Source organism: Seriola dumerili, unplaced genomic scaffold (assembly GCF_002260705.1).
Source record: "Seriola dumerili isolate Sdu_G_001 unplaced genomic scaffold, Sdu_1.0 BDQW01000191.1, whole genome shotgun sequence".
Classification (NCBI taxonomy): Eukaryota; Metazoa; Chordata; class Actinopteri; order Carangiformes; family Carangidae; genus Seriola; species Seriola dumerili.
Window position 1 is genome coordinate 9,781,953 of NW_019174446.1, and position 16,597 is coordinate 9,798,549.

Consider the following 16,597-nt stretch of genomic DNA (forward strand, 5'->3'; position numbering starts at 1 on the left):
AAGACATGCAATCAGAAGGAGAAGAGGAGGGAAGAGGAGTAAGTAGTGGAGAGGTCATGTCCGCCTTGTTTCATTGCTGATTTGGATAAGATATGTCAGACTCTCTTGAGCAGACTCAGAGAGACGATGTGTGAGAGTAGTTCACAATCAACAACAGAGGTTTCATCATAACGGGTCAAATCAAACACGCATTTAAAATCCTAAACCTTTTTGTGTGAGGCTTAATTAGTTTGTTAATTTGTGGTTCAGGTCAGGTCACAGTAACACAATAACAGTGTTAGTCTGTTACAATAATTTTTCTAGCCTACACAGCCATAGCAACATCACATGTATTTGAATGGAGTGTTAGTGTCTCAAGCAAATTCTGTATCCAAGTTATTTTCACATCAATCTTAGCAAAATAAAAACATTTTCACTCACAGGAAGCCCTTGATCTCCTTGGGACCCTGCTGGCCCACCTGGTCCTGGAGCTCCAGGTGCACCTGGGGTTCCCTGAGAGAAAGACAGTTAATCGGAGAAAGAGACAGAGATGGAGTAGGAAGGTGACAGAAAGCAGAAGGATCAGTCAGTCCATGTGTGAGGTTGAGCTGCCAGGAAAATGATGCTGAGAACATAAAAACAAAAGAGACTCACAACGGGTCCAGGAGGTCCTTGTCGTCCCTGTGGTCCGCTATTTCCCGGCAAACCCTGTAAGAGCGACAGTGAAATACACTCGGTATATTAAATATTATGTGCACTTTCATTATTGTAGGTTGAATTTTGTTTTGCACAAACCCTTTCTAGGAGGCCTGAGGAATTTCCTGCAAGTCACCAAACTAAACCGACTGTATTATTTTCTAATACAGTTCATATACAGACTACTGACAGAAACCAAACTCAGTAGCTGTTGAGTTACTGCGACTTCTGCTGGTGGTCGTCCAACCTCAATCTGCCAACAACTGCCTCGAATCAAAAGTCTGGTTTTACTTTTCGACAGATTGCACAAAACACAGGTGCATTCCTCCTGACTGTAGGGCTTTTCACAATAAGATTGTTGACTTTTACATAATCTCTATTTTAGCTGCCTCAAGGTGTGTAAAAACATCTCTGCCCTTTAATGTCTTCTCCATGACGCTGTGGTTTTAAAAGAACACGTGAAAAAGAAATTGCGGCTTTCCCTTTAGAAGGAACATTCATACCTATGAAAATTCTGTAGGCCAGGTTTCTGAATGTATGACATATAATAACATGATATATAATAACATGATGATGGCTTTGTTGTGTCTTCATATTTATGGGTCATTCAGATTGAACAAATTCATTGCTATTAATACACAGCTTGGAAATTGAACACAGCATCGCATTGCCCTGGAAAACAGTTTAACCTGAGGTTCAGCTAATCCTCTCATTTTTGCTTGGATGTCTGTCGTACTTTGTGGTCGCACACTGAGGCTGATGCCCTTTCAACATGGACACTCCTTATATGGTTTTCAATTTAGCCTGAGTGAGGGCACAAGTAATGAAATGAAAACAATAAAATGACTTAAAATAAACAATATGAAACAACTGAGGATACAATGTGGTAGATAAAATGTTACTGAAATTGTGGAAGGTGGAAAAATGTAAAAGGTAAATGAAACAGTCCATGTGGTGCAGTTGACTCTTTGATTTCTTGGCACGTATATTGGATATATTATGTGTTGCTTATGCAGTTTCTACACCAGTTCAGTAAACAAAAAGAGGGATGATGTACTGCATCTGCGAGCGAGGGAAATTCCCCTAAGGTGTAACATCCTAAACGATCGCCAAAACACCAACTGTATCCTCTTTGTTAAATCCTCATGAGAAACTTTACCTTCCAAATGAATATAACCATACCAAGTGTTTGACTACACAACAGAATCTGTCTTCACTACACAATAACATAAGCATGAGTGCCTTTGAAAACCTCAGCCAGTGTGTGACATCAGAAAACTCCTCAGCGAGAGTCACTCAGGAGTCACACAGTAAACACTGGTCAGCCCACTAATGGCACTCTGGAGGAGGCAGAAGTTCCAACCAATATTCAAGTGTCATCACGTCACAAACTTTTTTACTTTGAAGTGCTTTCAGACTGAGCTCAACCACATCTGGAACAAGAAGACATAAGTCTTGAGACAAAATAAGTTCAATAAATTTCCTGCTGTGAAGCAAACTAGCATTTGATGTGACACTGGGACAGGAGTCAGCCTGGTGACACACTATAAACACTCCCCAGTAAATCACACCGAAAGTATTTTAGACATGTAGTTTATCGATCGAGTGCTGGATCATAATGCAATGTCAAAATTACACACACACGCCATAAATACTGACTATCCACACTTTGTTAAACTTTCTCTGTTTGAGGTTCAAATAAGAAATTCAGTCCTGAGCCTTCTTTCACAGGAGTCAGGCTTATGAAAAAATGCAACACTGCTGTTATATTTTGGAAGCCATGCAGCAACCGGTTTATGGTCTGACCTATAGTCTAAGAAATTGGGGCAAGGCTAATCTAATTCAGAGGTTTGTATGCATGCAGAAATACCCACAAACAGTGTAAAGGTTCTCTCTGTGTAACCTCTATTAACAAAACTAAACTTTCTTTGCAAAGGGCTTTGACGTGAGCTTGAATGTTCAAGTATATCTGTGATGAGAACTGTACCTTCTCTCTGTTGAATGATTTACAAGTCAGCAGTATATCCTCAAGTTTTTACAAGCCTAGATGTTGGAGAAAACCTAGATCTACTCAGTGCGGTCCCGAGTTGAAAAAATTCTGTAATGCAAGCATAAGTGACACAATAAAGATTTATAGCTTTCCTTGATCCATTTCACAGTGATATAGACTAACTAAGTACCTAGGAGACAGTTACTGTTGTTTCAACTGATCTAACTGGCTGGTACTGTACAGTCTTGGCCAGACTTGTGTTCTTTTTTCACTCCACGACAGGCTGTTTTTGGCTTGTATACACCTCACAAAAAGTTTTGTATGGTTTTTATGCCCAGTGGACTCTTGCTGATAAGTTTTAATGTGAATCAAAGGGCTATCTATGTTCCCTCTTCTCCTTTCAACAAATCAGATGATACAGACAAGTGGCTGGGTTAAATCCCCATCATGTGGCAATCCCCAAAAAGCAGCACAAGCACCAGGGATTTTCAAAAGCTGCTGCTTGTTCATAATTATTGTTCAACTGGCTATATTCTATATCTATATCACTGTCAAATGAATAGCAGTAAAAGCAGAAACTGCTGTAGCATTGTAGCATTGATAACCTCTTGTGAATCAATTCTTATCAGTATTCACAGCTCCCCCTTCCCAACTGCTTTCAATGCATCAAGCGAAAAAAAAAAAAGGAATTCAGTCCCAGCACACTGCGGGAGGCTTCAGTGTGTGACGTTAACTGCAGTGATAAAAGTACTGATTTGAGATGTTTCCTGTCTCGTATGGAAACTAAATTATAATTAGCTCTTTATGATTCTACAAACATACACGTTATGCTTTTTTCATCCTCGTAGTCTCTACAATAATTACAAATATAAAATAGACAGCAGATCTGTGGCATCTTGATGAAATATGAATGTGGGAGGCCCGACATAATCAGTGCTGCAAAGGGGACACGGTTCCCAATTGACAGCAGCTAAAATTGTTCCCTGATTAGTAATTTCACATGATTACACTCAATAATTACATTAGTAAGCATGCACTGTATTCTGTGATACAGAATGTGAAGACGACTGTATTCAGTTAAATACAAAGTATGGCTTAATGAATTGTGACATTAAAGCACTGAGGTTTAGTGTGTTTAAAATTGTAAAAAGTTTCGTTTTCCTTACAACTGGTGTAACTTTTTGCTTTGGTTTATCTGTAACAGAGAATGTGAGAACCCCATTTACACCAACTCGGAGCTCAAGTATGTAAATAAAGGCTCAGCAAATGTCCAGCAATAAAAAACAAAATATGTGAAAAGGATGTGTGTGGTAATGTACGGTAATAAAGATCAGCTTGAAGATTTAGGTTGGTAGGATTCAGTCTGCATTTTCACCATTGCTCTAACTGTTAAACACCACCCGCTACAATAAAAATACTACAAGTTGTAGCTTGAAAAGAGTTTAATCAACTGGCAGGTTAACCTAGGAGACACAGTATGTTTCCTACTTTGACAAGTCTGCTGTGAAAAATGCGTACTGACTTGATGTTTTTAAATCAAAGTTTGAAGTCTTGCCATTTACTCAAATACTTGGAGCCAGCCTGTAGCAGCTATTAGCAGAACTCATTTTCATATCCACATTTAAGACAGATCTGCTGCAGCCTCAGTGTTCAGATATGGTGGTTGCTAATTTGTGCAAATCTGTTAACAACGGTACAATGAGACGTACACTCTTTATATTAGTTCCTCATGTGCAAATCATGCTGCTTTAAACAAGAAAAACTGGATGGTACATTAGGCACGCAAATATTAGGCATCAAACTGACCATTGGTGATGAAGTTATCTACATTAACTCCTGTATCAAAAACATAATAGAAATGAACCATGTTGACAGGATTCAGTCAGAGTGGAGAGTTTTGTTTTCCTCCAAAGAGCTGAGAACCTCTACTATGGCTAATAAACAGTCACTTTTGCCTTTAACCACAAGACTTCACTGTGTGTGCTTGTGTCAGTACCTGCTGCTTACAGATGTAATATCAGATGTACCTATGCCTCGAACTCTTATTCCATATGAGGCAAGTTCCTAACCCTAAAAGGGAGAAGTATTTGGGATGGCATTTTGGTTGCTAAGATGAAGTTTATCTGACTCATTCTCAGGCCATGTTCCAGTCTATACGTTTACTGGTGAGTCAGCCTGTTTCACTCCCTAGAAAACAGATATCAAAATTGTGATGGATAGAAAAAAAAAACAGACAAACAAAACATTGGTTACTATGTCTGTTATAGTCATGCACCAGTAATAAAAATAAATGAATTTTGAGCACACTGCAGCTTAAAAGCAACAAATGAGATGGTTAAAAAAAGTCCCAATGGAAAGCAGATAAGACTTTAACACGGATGTCATTTCGCAGTGTAGTAGCTGTTATTGGCAACTTTAATTAAACCAATATAAGATTTTGAATGAATCTTTTCCTTTCCTTTTAACTCAGAATCTATCCAGCAATGTGAGAGGAAACTCTAGCCACAGGAAAGCACATGACGAGCCTGAGAACTATGTATGACTTCTTCTGAAACCCACCACAGAGGGGAGCGTCTAGACTCCTGTCAGCCAGCGAAGAGGCAGCAGATAGATTATGTGTAAAGTCTTTCACCTCGCCAGAAGCAAGGCCAGGACAAAACTCTTCTGTTATCATATTACGCATTTGGATAAAACCTCCTCTTTCTGCTTGCCGACACATTACCCTCTGGCTGCGTTTCTGTTTTGGTATTTACAGCCCTGTTGGGTATTGTAAGGCCCGATTCCTCTGTCAGCATCAAGTAAAGCCAGCTGGTATCACAGAGCCTTCACGAGTGGGACTGCATCCATTGTGCATGTTGTGCTCAAAAGCCAGGCAGTGCGCACCGTTTTCAACAACTGGGGGACGACTTGTATAGTTTTATGAAGGAACATAAACCCAAAACAGACAAACACAGCTGGACATTTAGAAACTGTACACAGCTGAAAAAGTATCAAATATTTTCACAAGAGACTTGAAAAACTATTGTTTGAGTGTGTATCGTAAAGCACATTTAAAATATTACCCAAAATAAGAACAAATACAGTACAAATGTTTTCACCTTTTTAAATGTTGCATTGTCTGCTTTTTTGACATGTTTGCCATATGTATACACAAATCGCTGATAATAATTTTCAAAAACCTCTGATAGTTGGAGGAGGAACATCTGGCAAAGGTGCATTTTCCAAAGGATTGTTTTTATTTTTAATTTTATTTCTATGTCGTTGTGTGTTGCCATGCCTACCTACCTTTTCTCCAAACTATTTCCAAATGGACTTTTCATCTTAGCACACCCTCTAGAACTAGTAATGTTGATGTCAGCAGAAACATTTGCTGCTATCATCATATCATATCCATTTATCTTTGAGCATAATATGATTTTTTTTCCATCTACACAAAGTAACTGCCTTCAAGACCCACTTTTAAGATTGTGTTTTTTCCGCACCATTTAACTCAAAACTGAATTAAAAAAAAAGACTCATTTTGTCTACATCTCTAAATACAGTATCTCCATCTTTATGTGAAGTATATCAGATACTATAGATAAATAAATCCATGTAGCTCACAATACAATGCTCCACCATACACAGGATCACATTATACAGTTACAGTGTGCAACAGTAATCCATAGAGTTGATATTATTATCTTACCCTTGCTCCTGGGGGGCCGTCTCTACCAGGTGAGCCAGGGCTTCCAGCAACACCCTAGACAAAACATAAACAAGGAGGTTTGAAATCACTATGACAACATTAACTGTGGTTAACATACAGTATGGACAGTAACTGGACAGTTTGTGAGGATATAAAAAGATAGAAAAGCAACATTTGTATGCTAATGTGAACTTTTGTGATGGCAACTGGAAAGAATTCACACGTTCCTTCAGCCATGACAAACTGATATTCTTTATAATCAGGTTTTTTGACTTGTGGATTCGTCTTGTTTATTCATTCTAGTCCATTACAGTCCTTCATTTTTAAAAGCACTTCATCTGCCACATTACATAGACAAGGAATGTCTTTTTTTTCTCAAAATATTTAAAATGCATTAAAACACATTAAACCAAAAGGTCAAACAGATAAGGGTTTGCTGTCTGGCTCAATGATGCTTTGACAGCCGTGGACATAAATTTGATTTGTGCAAAGAAGCAGCTTCTAACCCCCTGGACACAGGACAGCCTCTATATCAGCCGGCCACCCTGCTGCTCCATCTCCTGCCCCATTTCCCCTTCATCCACCTCTCTGCAGGTCAATGCACACAGCCGATTCAAAACACAGCCATGGATTAAGTGTTGAGGTGATTTATCTCTGCACTTCAGTATTAGTGGAGAGCTCATAAAACAGGACAGTTAACACTGTTAAAAAGGTTCTACAAATTACAGGACAGGGTCACAGAGGACAGGCCTCATATGATTAACGATGTGTTGTTGTTTAGATGTTGGCTGATGTGCATTCTCCCAAAACATCTGCGATAATATCTCTCCAGTCACTTTCACACACAAACTTCAACACACAGACAAGCACACACACAAAGCAGGGAAGTAGGACGACACAGCTGCACAAAACCCATATTGAGACTGAGGAAAGTGCAAAAACACTGATTCCAGAAGAGTCCATATGATATCTGAAAAAAATCTGCCAGGGCTGCAAGTGTATTTCAATTTTTCAAGATTTAAAAAAAAAATGAATGCATCTTTAAACAATATGGAGAAAAATTAAAATGAAAAGTGAATTTAGAAAACAGTTGAAACAAGTTGGTTTCCACTGGAATTTTTTTTCACTTGTTTAAACAAGAACAAAAACTCTAAGGACTCAATGACTTGATAAAAAGAATAGGATTTTTATTTTAACACATCCACCCCCTTTTATAACACACTGTAACACACTAATATAGTTGGGAGCAGATATAAGGACAGTGCTGGTATAGTTATTGACAAACACATAAATAAACTGCGCTAAAGCAACTGTAGCTGTGTTTAAACAGATAAATGATCAACAATAAAATATAGGAAACTTGTAATCAACATAAAATATAGTCAATAAAGTATCTAAGTATCTATAATTAAGATTTAAATGCCAAACACTAAGGATTTGAATCTGTGTAATTATACATAATTATTTACAGCCAGTGTTTGTGCCAGGTCACACTTAAAAAGAACTAGTTCAAAGTTCAGTTCATACAGATGAAAATGTTCACGTTTATTATTTTAAATTTTGAACTAAGTTCACAGTTTCAAAAATGAACTAGTTCACATTCATTTGTTCCGTTTTTTAAAAATAAATAAGCCGCTATTCATTTTCAACAGAGCCTTCTTCAACCGATCCATCACCAGCCCCAAATCATTGCCACTTCCAACTAAATGAATTATTGTACACCACTGAGGAATCACAGATATGAGTTACATTTAAAATCTGTATAAAAATATAATCCGTCTGAGTCTTCACTTGTTTGTTCATGAAACTGCTTAAAATTCTCAAACAAACTATCCTCAGCAGTAGTAGATGCGTCTGTACCGCTAGTACCAGTCATGCTGGGCTGTGTCTTTGGAGACATCATGCGGCGTGTCGTAAAACTGTTGTAAAACGTGAGTTCATCATTTGCAAACCGTTGATCCGATCAGTTCAGTGTTCAAAAAAGATATGAACGTGTTCATTCAATGCATTCATGCACAACACTGATTACAGCTATGTCATCAATAACTCATGACCTGTTTATACAACAGTTACAGAGGCTTCAGAGAAGTTATCATTTTGACAAATATATTCACAAATACTTAAAATGTCTTTGTATTTGGTTACAACTACATAACAGAATGTTATAAACCATTTAGGAATAGGCTTATTTGCTTTCTGGCAGAGACTTCGATGAAAAGATCGATAGCGTGCTCATGTCTACCTGTTAAATATGAAGCTACAACCAGGAGGCAGTTAGCTTAGCTCTGCAACAAGACTGGAAACATTAATATATTCTAATTTTTAATGGATATACAGTATAGTAGAGTGGTATTGATCTTCTCATGTAACTCCCCCCCAGAGAGCGAATAAGTGTATTTGCCAAAATATACAGCTTACAAATGTTAAATTGGGGTGGGGGTTAAAGTCAAAACAAGAAAACAAGAATACAAGTTCTCAAACACACATACACACAGCTCCCCAGTACACATACCCATCTTAACCTCTCAAACAGACCTTGAGAATAATATGAGCGGGAAGGCCAAAGAAATGCAGCGGGGAAAAAGTGCACAAGTGATTGTGATTCAACACATTAGCCTTGGGATTGCTTTGCTGCAGAACGACACACACACACACACACACACACACACACACACACAGCTGTGAGTGTGATACTGTCCAACAGATTAAGATGTTAATGGGGGGGGGGGGGGGGGGCAACTATATACATCTGTGAAAGATCCAGAAAGAAAACACACAACCTATTTTCCAATCTTGGACAAAACAAAAATGATTACTGGATAACCCTGGACAACACACCACACACGCACACTGATACACAGAATGAAAGTGAGAGATGAGAAAGATGGACACACTCACACACTCAACCATGCGCTTTGCTATTCATTGCGGCTGCATTTTTCACTGTCAAATTGAAACAGAGGTGGAGGGGACAATGATGACAAGGTTACATTGTATTTACTGCAGCAAGAAACAGAGAGAGAGAGAGAGAGAGAGAGAGAGAGAGAGGAAGACTTGGAGGGGGAAAGCAGAGCAGGGAGCGAGAGAGGTAATTGATGATTTAGAGTTGTGATACTCTCTGTGGTCCCTCTTATATTACAACAGGGCCCTGGAAGCTGCAATATTCCCCCACTGAGCCACACACACACACACACACACACACACAGATATTCCTCTCTTTGACAAAACACATTACTACTCTGTAATATAGTGCAGCGCAGGGCAGCACTGCCAGCTTTTATTAATAGGGCTATGCAGGCAGAGAGAGAGCGAGCTAGATAGCACTGCATCAGGAAGTGTTGCAGCTCTTAGTGAGCTGGTTCAGAAACTAGTGGCTCTCTCCTCATGAGACTGGTTACTGTCGCTCCTCTCTTAGAAAACTGAACAAGTCTTGCAGTGAGTCAAACATTCGGAGTATGACTTACAACCTGTGAGTGAATTCTAGTCTCATCAACAAGAAACTTTACTGGTTCAAGCCATTTCATCAGCCAGACTACACAGTGGTACATAGTAAACACAAGTAGATAAAAATCCCAGAAGAACAAACTATAATCATCAGGAACACAATTATCAGTGTAACAATAAATTCTCTTTACAGTTGCCTCTGCCAAAAACAATTTGTGTATCTGCATCAGCACCATAATAAACCACCTGTCCAACACAGTAAATATTATTGTCATTATCATCGTCATTGTAAAATCTAGTCTTATAACCAAGGCCCTGTTGACACAAGAGTTTTCTGAGTAATTAATCAGCATCACTACCCAGCCACTAAATCTACTGCTAAACATTATTTATTAAAGATACCCTGTAGTATAACCATCAAATTGAAGTACACAGAGAATGACCATCCCATCATAGTACAGTGCGGCCTGAAGGCAGATCAATGCATCAGTTTGACATGACCAGTGATCAGCAAATGGGGGCGGTGACTGAAAAAAATGTGAGCTCTGTGGTATGGAAAAAAAAATTAATAGTTCTCCTTTACGCTCTCTGCAGGAGCTGTCTCTCAAAACCAAAACATTTGCAATGTCAGCTCCACGTGGAGAGTCTGACTGCAGCTAAATCTGGTAGTAATGAACATAAAACGAGTTTATCCACTCATTCTCTGAAATTTCTTTTCCCTGTACAGCTCACTGTTGTAGTAGCAGTACTGGACAGAGACCAGAAGAAATAATACTCAGGTTGTCAATACATCACAAGGCCCATAGAGACACAAAACAGGAAATGAAAAGTTCTTACAAAAAAAGAATAGGGCGTTCTCGATCTGAGCTTAGGTGTGAACCACTGCCATGAACATGCTGACCAAATTAGTATATATTAAATAAATTACAATATTTTTTTCTTTCCTAAAAATCGGTGTGGACATTCAAAAAGTGAAATTGGTTTACACCTGTGCTCTCTGACCATCTTCTTTAATTTGTTGTGACACAGCAATAGACAACACTAGCCGATGTAACCAGCGAGATGCTGTATGTGTAAAAGAGTTCCTGCTCCTTTCAAACCCCTGGACTTTAAAAAGGTAGAATTTGTGTTCTTTTTCCACTTCATACGTTTTGATATAAGCCTGAGTGTGTGCAGGGCAGACCTGCACTATCTCTACAGCAGGCAGAGCTGCAGACTGAGGGTGCAGATAGTGCTGCATCAGGATCTACTTCAACTCAGTGTGTGAGTGGGATGGAGCTCAAAGAGCTTTTAGGGATGTTGGCTCCCACACACTCAACTTTTAAATAATTTGAAGAAATCACTAAGTGAATTCAGTAAACACATGTCTTGACATGACAACTACAAGAAATGAAAAAGTAGTAAGCTGAGTGGAAACGTGTGCACAACATCTGTTCTTGTACACTTGATTTACGCTGTAAGGGACAATCTTACGTTCAGATGTGGGGATAATGAGCCAAGACAACACCCTGAAACATAGTAGGCCAAGGCTTATTCAGTATACTAGTACTGTTAAAATTTGAAGTCTGCCTTAGGAGATTAGTCTTCACAGATCTGTCATTCATCCCTTGTTAGTCCAAAAACATTTATGTCATTGACATGGACATAAAAAAAATGTTGCTTGTAATGGTTTTTCTCCAAATATCTAAAACAGTAAAATTTGCCATAGTCATAACACCATAGTCGCCATAGATTATTATATCATCTCAATGATGCATTTAATACTCTCCAGTCTAGTGGGAAAAAATAGCAGATTCAAGCCCCAAATCTCTGGATCAACTGAAAGCCTCCACACTGCCCTGGATTTGCCCTCACAGGTGTTTTCATTTAATTAACCTGATTCGATTTCTTGTCAGGAGTGCGTGCGTGTGTACGTGCCTGCGTACCTGCGTGCATGCATATGTATGCACGCACGCATAATCTTCTGTAAAGTGTCCTTGAGTGCTGTGAAAGGCGCTGCCAAATAAAATGTATTATTATTATTATTATTATTATATGTTGGAATCATTACAAATTGTCAAGAAAGCTATTCGTATTTGACTGTATCAAAAAAATGCCTTTGTCACCACCATTAATCTAAGAGACAGTGTGGTACAAAGTCCATAGTTACTATAACACTGACTCTGTCCTTGCTGATGTCCAGAGCTCCCAGTAGAGCACCATTAAATTAATTCAGTATTACCTCTGATTGGTTCACTGCCCAATAATGGAGACGCTGGTAATGATTATGCACATCTCAATGATTCCATTAGATTGCTGTGTGTCTGTGTCTATATGGATGTGTGTGTGTCAGCAACAAAACATTCCGTGCCTACACACACACACACACACACACACACACACACACACACACACACACACACACACACACACACACACACACACACACACACACACACACACACACACACACAACACACACACAGCTACTTGAACCTTTATGTTAATTTTCCTCTCACCTCCTCCTCCTGCTCTNACACACACACACACACACACACACACACACACAAACACACACACAGCTACTTGAACCTTTATGTTAATTTTCCTCTCACCTCCTCCTCCTGCTCTCTCACTCATTTACAATGTGCAGTTATGAAACTATGTGGGAATAATATACAGAATTTTATTGAGTACAGTTCTGATAAAAGAGACACTTTTGGCATGGCCCCTCACCTCCAGAATAAACAAATAAAACAAAAGTTCAGTAGGTCAACACAAGGTTTCTTGATTAAAAGGACAGCATCACTACCCAGCCACTAAATCTACTGCAGCTTTAACAACTGAAGGAATGAAGAATTTGCAATTATATGGAACACACTGACAAATTGCTTTATACTAATACTGGCTATACTGGACTGGCCAGGATAATAAAAAATACAACAAAAAACATTTTCACAATTGAAGTTGTTTGTCCACCTCAAAAATGAATCCACATGAAAAAATACTTTCCAGCCCCAAGCACTTTCTGCTCAATATTCAGTGAAAAAAAAATTAGCACAAACCTGTAAGGTAGTAAATATGTGTAAATGTGTATATTTTCACCTCCAACAGGTGTTTTGTTATCTGTGTGACTCTTACCCATTACAATGCTAAAGATCAAGACAGAAAACAAAGACTTATGAAAGAAATTGTTGCCTTAATAGGGAAACAAGTTTCACTTCTGTGATAATTAATTTTTTAGGAAATGCTGTCTTACCACTTGTCCGGCTGGACCGATCTCTCCTCTCTCTCCCTTTTCTCCAGCAGCGCCCTGTAAAACAAACAGTGTCATTACATCTCAGCTGGACCAGCAGTCATATCGATAGCTACCAAAGGACTAGAAAAACCAACATCAGTTATCTTAATAAGATGCTGAGCCACCACAAGTCCCCAGAACAGCCTTAGCATGCTTTGGACAAGATCCTACAAGAGTGTGGAAGTCTATTTAAGGCATATGTCAACATTTGTCATTTGTTTATATTGGCTGGTGGTTGACAACTCGATGCTAGGTCCATTTCTAATTGCACACATTTTGTGACCTTACTGCAGACAGGTGGGAGTGGAATGGCACACAACACACATTTGGTGACTATGTTTCCATCATAGTGTAATGTAGCAGTGATGCTTGGGAATAACAAAACTTTTGGTTTCTGTATTTGATATTTGTCTTGATCCCAGATATGGGTCTTGTACCATTTCGTAAAAATGTTTTTCTTTTGAAACACCGTCCAAATATTAGGACCATAGATGTTTCTTCTGAGAGGAGAGTTATTATGTGTAAATTATGCCTATTTTCATGTTGAAATGATCAAGTAATTATGGAAATTATGAAGATGTGATGTTGCACTCCTGAAAATATGACATTACACTACGTTTCAGCATGCACACAAAAATATGCACTTGGGCAAAGTCTTACCGGGGGCCCCTGAATGGAGAGTCCACTGGGTCCCTGAGGACCAGGTGGTCCTGGGTGTCCAGGTGGGCCAATCTCTCCCACTGGCCCTTGAGGTCCCTGTGAAAACAACACAATGGATTTAAGTTTTTCAGCATTCATTTTTGGGCGCAGCTTTTGTGCAACATAAACAGGAAATCTTCAAATTGTTGAGAAAAAAAATATATTTAACAGCTTCATGACAACTGAGCAAAGTCCCCTCCAAATGACGATCATGTGATGTTGATGGTTGATGGTTTAATACCACATATTCATGAAACACCTCAGTAATAGCACTTAGAATTACATACAAGTTAGATTCACTTTCAAGAAAGCTGAAAAGTATTACATGTAACATATTACATGTATGTGACAATTTCAAGTCTTCAAGTCCATATGGTTTTAGTTCTCATTATAGCTCTAACTAAAATCTGAAGAAAGTTTACTTGTTTATTATATGACGGTGTTTTAACTCGATCCTCAGCCGGTGACGGCTGAGGATCGAGTTAAAACAAACCCTGGTCAGCATCATCACTACATGCTCGGGGGCTTTTACTACCATTGGCTGCTTCAATAATGAGATCTACTACAGGAAATGGATGTAGACACTTGTCCATCCATCTATAAATCAGGTTGTGCCGGTGTGTCGGCTCATTTGATTCATGTGTGTGAGCTGCAGACAGGGTTCTTGCAGTGGGAGTCAGAAAAGTGGAGAATTCCTGTAAACCGCCGCTGAATCGCAGCATTTGCAGCTTGTTGGCTCAGCAGCAGCAGTAGCCAAAGTAATCTTCACTCCAGCTGTATTTATTGTCTTACTGCTCAACCACACAGTTACTGGCTCCATGTCTTTCTTATCCATGCATACAATCAAAAGGAACCGTGGATCAGATATACATGAATGGGGTGGGAACAGAGAACGGGGAACAGAGGACTGAACTGTTTAACCAAATGATATCACTAAAATATGCCGCCAAACTACCTGGAGAGATGAATCAATTGACAGATGATGAAATTTCAATTACTTGAACATTTATTTTAACAACTGCAAAATGTACTTCCCCATTTATCAGTGCATATACTGTAATAATTAATGCATCTAAATTCATGGAGGAGCTGGTCTCACACAACAATATAATCCAAATATTCAAATAAAAGTTGGGTGAAGCTGCAGAGCTACAGAAGACAAGTGTGATCTGACAGACATGTATTAATATATACGTGTGCACTGCACAGTATGTGTGTGCCAGCGGGACAGAAAACCACATTGCACTCCAAAACTAACACAATTATAGCCATCAAACATAACACACACGGTATGTATTGAGAAAGCTTTGTTTCATTCTTGGGAATTTCTATCAAAATGTGTGAAGTTTTAAGTTCTGGGTGGGCCACTTCATGTAGTGCACTCGATACGCTGTCACTCAGCAGAGCCAAAGGAGGACATATGGTTGAAATATACAACCTTTTTTTTATTGATTGGCAGCCTTGTGAGCCTGAACAGAAGTGGCAGAACCCCTGCTGCTTCTTTCAAAGAAGAAAACCTTCAAAACATATTTTTTTTAAATCTAAGATGAAATTACAATCATGGGAACTGGTGGGTATTGGTATTGAGAAATTTCCAACAGCATCAGGCCTTGTACCGACTGCCACAGCTGGATGGCTTGTAACAGTTTGGAACAGATTACCATAGCAAAACTACAGCAGATGCAAACTCTACAGTAAATCTTTCAATGATAGTTCAAGACAAGATTTGTTGGAACACTGTCTGTTAAAGACAGGATAGTAACAGCGGCGATCAGAGCCTGCCTCGCCTGCCTGTCTTGAGGCCAAAAGGAAGATGAGTTAGTCTGGAAAATTGATGTGGGATTTTCGAAGGTGACCACTTCTTTTAGCCCAAGGGTGTTTCACATCCTGTCTGGAGGGTGGGCTGATGTTGAAACAACTCTTTGTGATTTGGGGGCTTTACTACACACCCTTGAAGTCTTTCCTCTTATCATCTAATCACTGGGTTGAACAGAGGATGGAGTTTGTTCTGTCCCTGGAGGTGGAGGTGTGGACCAGCAAATTCAGATTATGAATAACATGCACTATAAATAAGAGTCTTGCTAAGTCTTGTGGGCTCCTCATTAGTTTCATGGATCAACAGGGAGATGTCTTCACTTAGAGTTGCAAACTGACCCCGACTCTTTCGTCTCAAGAAGAGTTCAGTCTGATCGAACTCTGACACGTGAAATCGTGAGGCTCTCTGATGTCCAGCCAGTTTGAGAGAGTCGATAGAGGGATTAATCCGTGAAATATTGATTTAAGGTTTAAGGTTCAATTTATTCATCTATGAATTCATGGAAATTATGCTAGCTCCCACAGTTTGTGCTTTACTGTGAACTCCTGGGGTGCTCCTTCTTCCCTCAGGAATATGCTACCACATAGATACTCAACCAAGTAAAAGATGAATTATAGACACTATTTGAGACGTATTGTGTTCTAGATGTTTTGCGGAAGAATAAATAGTCTCAGAATTTAAGAGCATTTTACCAACCGTTATTCCTGGCTCTCCTCTGTCTCCTCTAGCTCCCCTTATGCCTGGACCACCCTGAAACACAGGAAACAACAAAAACACACTGTAAAAAGACACATAATCAATGTTTGCAAATTGTGTGCCTAAAAAGAGGGTAACAGCTAAGAAACACGCCTCTGCAAAAATATTTCCCCCTCAGACTCCCTTACGAACATGGAAATTGGTGTTCATTTAAAAAAAAAAATCCAATAATAAAACTGGAACTGTGCAGGTCTTTGATATGGATGGATTAGGAATATGATGGACAGAGGCCAACAGTGACCTGTGCTGTAA

General features: G+C 39.1%; 1 protein-coding gene across 1 annotated transcript in view; it reads right to left on the bottom strand.

Moving 5' to 3' along the window:
* col14a1 (collagen type XIV alpha 1 chain) overlaps positions 1-16,597 on the bottom strand; it is a 147,919-nt gene that overhangs the window by 45,084 nt on the left and 86,238 nt on the right. The window contains exons 36-41 of the mRNA XM_022753606.1: positions 16,286-16,339; positions 13,735-13,830; positions 13,036-13,089; positions 6,354-6,407; positions 634-687; positions 421-492 (exon numbers count right to left, since the gene is read on the bottom strand). Coding sequence (XP_022609327.1) covers positions 421-492; positions 634-687; positions 6,354-6,407; positions 13,036-13,089; positions 13,735-13,830; positions 16,286-16,339 — 384 coding nt within the window. The remainder of the gene's footprint in view (positions 1-420; positions 493-633; positions 688-6,353; positions 6,408-13,035; positions 13,090-13,734; positions 13,831-16,285; positions 16,340-16,597) is intronic.